Below are 2,500 nucleotides of genomic sequence, written 5' to 3' on the forward strand. Positions count from 1 at the left end.
GTCTTCCAGGTATATGCATTAATATGAAAGCAATATGACCAAGCCTGTGCAGTGATAGATAGACTATAGGTATGTTCAAAAAGCTGCCAGATGATATATTAGAGATTAAGATGAATATGGTACAATCCCAGTTGATTAAAGACATACTATGAAAATATTGCAGTCACACACAGAGACACCCACCCACACAAAATATACATGCACACAAAATTAGTCAAAAGACACAATCTGACGCATACATACAATATACATACAAACACACACACATTATAAAATATCTATTAGCAGTCTGGTATACAATTGCAAATGCTCACATGCACACACTTTTACAGTCAGTACCAGCAATATCATGATGATATGTTTTGACTCAACCCACAGCAATTTTGCAATACAGAAACATGTGTGTCATTGAGCAGTTAATAATATAATATTTTGCACTGAGATTAATTCCTAATTGCTTTTCAGACAAAATTGTAACTGAAAACTCCTATATCTTTACACATAAATAAGTATCAAGACATGCAAAATTAGTTAAAAACATGCAAAAGCAAATTTATGATACTCAGCTCCATCTTGATTCACTGGCAAGCCATTTACTTATCAGTAATTTCAAGATATACATTAATCATGATTTTTCTTTTCTGGTTGCAGTACCATCTCATTTATTCCTAGAATACAATTAGTTTGAAAATTCTAGGAACTGCAGTAACAAAGCTCATTATACTGCTGGACTGAGAGCATACACTAGCTATAATGGAATATGTATTTGTGTGAGTCAGGCAGTGTTTTGGAAGCTTAGAATAAGTTCCCATGGGCTTCCAAATCTTGCCCCTTCAAAATGAAGGCAAATTTGAATTCTGTTTTGATAATATGTAAGGAACCATACATACAGATTTGAGTACATGTATGTTTGTAGACTGAGTGCACATATGTGTGTGTAAGTGAGTGAGTGAGTGTGAGTGTGTGTGTGTGTGTGTGTGTGTGTGTGTGTGTGTGTGTGTGTGTGTGTGTGTGTGTGTGTGTGTGTGTGTGTGTGTGTGTGTGTGTGTGTGTGTGTGTGTGTGTGTGTGTGTGTGTGTGTGTGTTGTGTTGTGTTGTGTTGTGTTGTGTTGTGTTGTGTTGTGTTGTGTGTGTGTGTGTGTGTGTGTGTGTGTGTGTGTGTGTGTGTGTGTGTGTGTGTGTGTGTGTGTGTGTGTGTGTGTGTGTGTGTGTGTGTGTGTGTGTGTGCATGTGTGTGTGACTGAATGCTTACTAACATGTACACATACATACCTACAGTACATACATACATGTTTGTGCACATTAATGCTGTGTGTTTAGGTATATCACTTGACTATTTTTTAAAATCTAACTTCTTTTCTATCTATTTCCCTAACAAAGAATCTTAGCATGGCATTCACCCTCTCATACACAACCAATCCTAAAAAGAGGAATTCTCACTCTGTCATCCAAACCAGAAGCATCACATGCAGCAAATCTTTTCCTTCCTCTTCATAAACATCAACATATAAATAACAACCATGGGGAAATCTTTCAAGGAATCCTGACCACATGGCCTGAGTAAATTCTCCACTTACCTGTATTCTTTTGATATCTGCTTCTGATGGCTGTTCAAATTCTTCTTGGTAATGTACTAGAGCACTTATGAGTTCCTCTTGGTCACTGGTCATAGGTGGCACAGGCATATTTGGCTTTATGGGTTGTGGCACCTTAAAGTAAGAGAGAATATGCAATAATTATCTTTCCATTTACAGTATGGCTTTTCTGACTTTAAACATATAAAAATGTTATATAAACTGGCAGGTGAATATGTATAAACAATGACCTGTTCTCTCTGTCTCTCTCTCTTTCTCTCTCTCTCTCATGCACATGCATGCACAAAAGCATGAACATAAAACACAGGCACACAGGCACACACACACACACGCACACACGCACACACGCACACACACACACACACACACACACAGTGGACAAAGAAGTTAACAAATGGATATATATATAAATATACTGATATAGATATATATTTATACATGTACATATACATATGCAGTACATACATGCATATATCTTTACACAAATAAACATCAAACTGAAACCAAGAGAGCTTAACTTCACAGCAGATCATGGGATCAGCCCATGGTACATATTATTCTCTTACAAGGTGCATGACTAAATTGTCATCACAATCAATAATCTATTGTAGTAAGGCATGGGACCCAAGATTCAAACTGAAATTAAGTCCTGATCTTCTGTTTTAACACAATAACAATGCATTAAATTTCATTTTACTACTTTTCCAGGATATTGGAACTAGAATATAATGTGAATGTATTAGTGCAGAATATTAACACTTGAAAATTCCATTATACAAATTATAAGTACCTAAACATCAAATACAAGTCAATATATAATTCACAATATAGTTTTCTAATAAGTGACATGGGCAACCACTGCATCAGTGCTAATAGATCCACAGTAAAAATCATGTGTAGGCTGC

The 2,500-nt window shown here is 36.0% G+C and overlaps 1 protein-coding gene across 6 annotated transcripts in view; it reads right to left on the reverse strand.

Annotated features, from left to right (window-relative positions):
* Positions 1-2,500, reverse strand: part of LOC113805277 (ecdysone receptor) — a 199,208-nt gene that overhangs the window by 11,025 nt on the left and 185,683 nt on the right. For all 6 annotated transcript variants that reach the window (XM_070129564.1, XM_070129565.1, XM_027356276.2 and 3 more), the window contains one exon: positions 1,578-1,709. In XM_070129564.1, coding sequence (XP_069985665.1) covers positions 1,578-1,709 — 132 coding nt within the window. The remainder of the gene's footprint in view (positions 1-1,577; positions 1,710-2,500) is intronic.

This window comes from Penaeus vannamei, chromosome 14 (assembly GCF_042767895.1).
Source record: "Penaeus vannamei isolate JL-2024 chromosome 14, ASM4276789v1, whole genome shotgun sequence".
In the NCBI taxonomy this organism is placed as follows: Eukaryota; Metazoa; Arthropoda; class Malacostraca; order Decapoda; family Penaeidae; genus Penaeus; species Penaeus vannamei.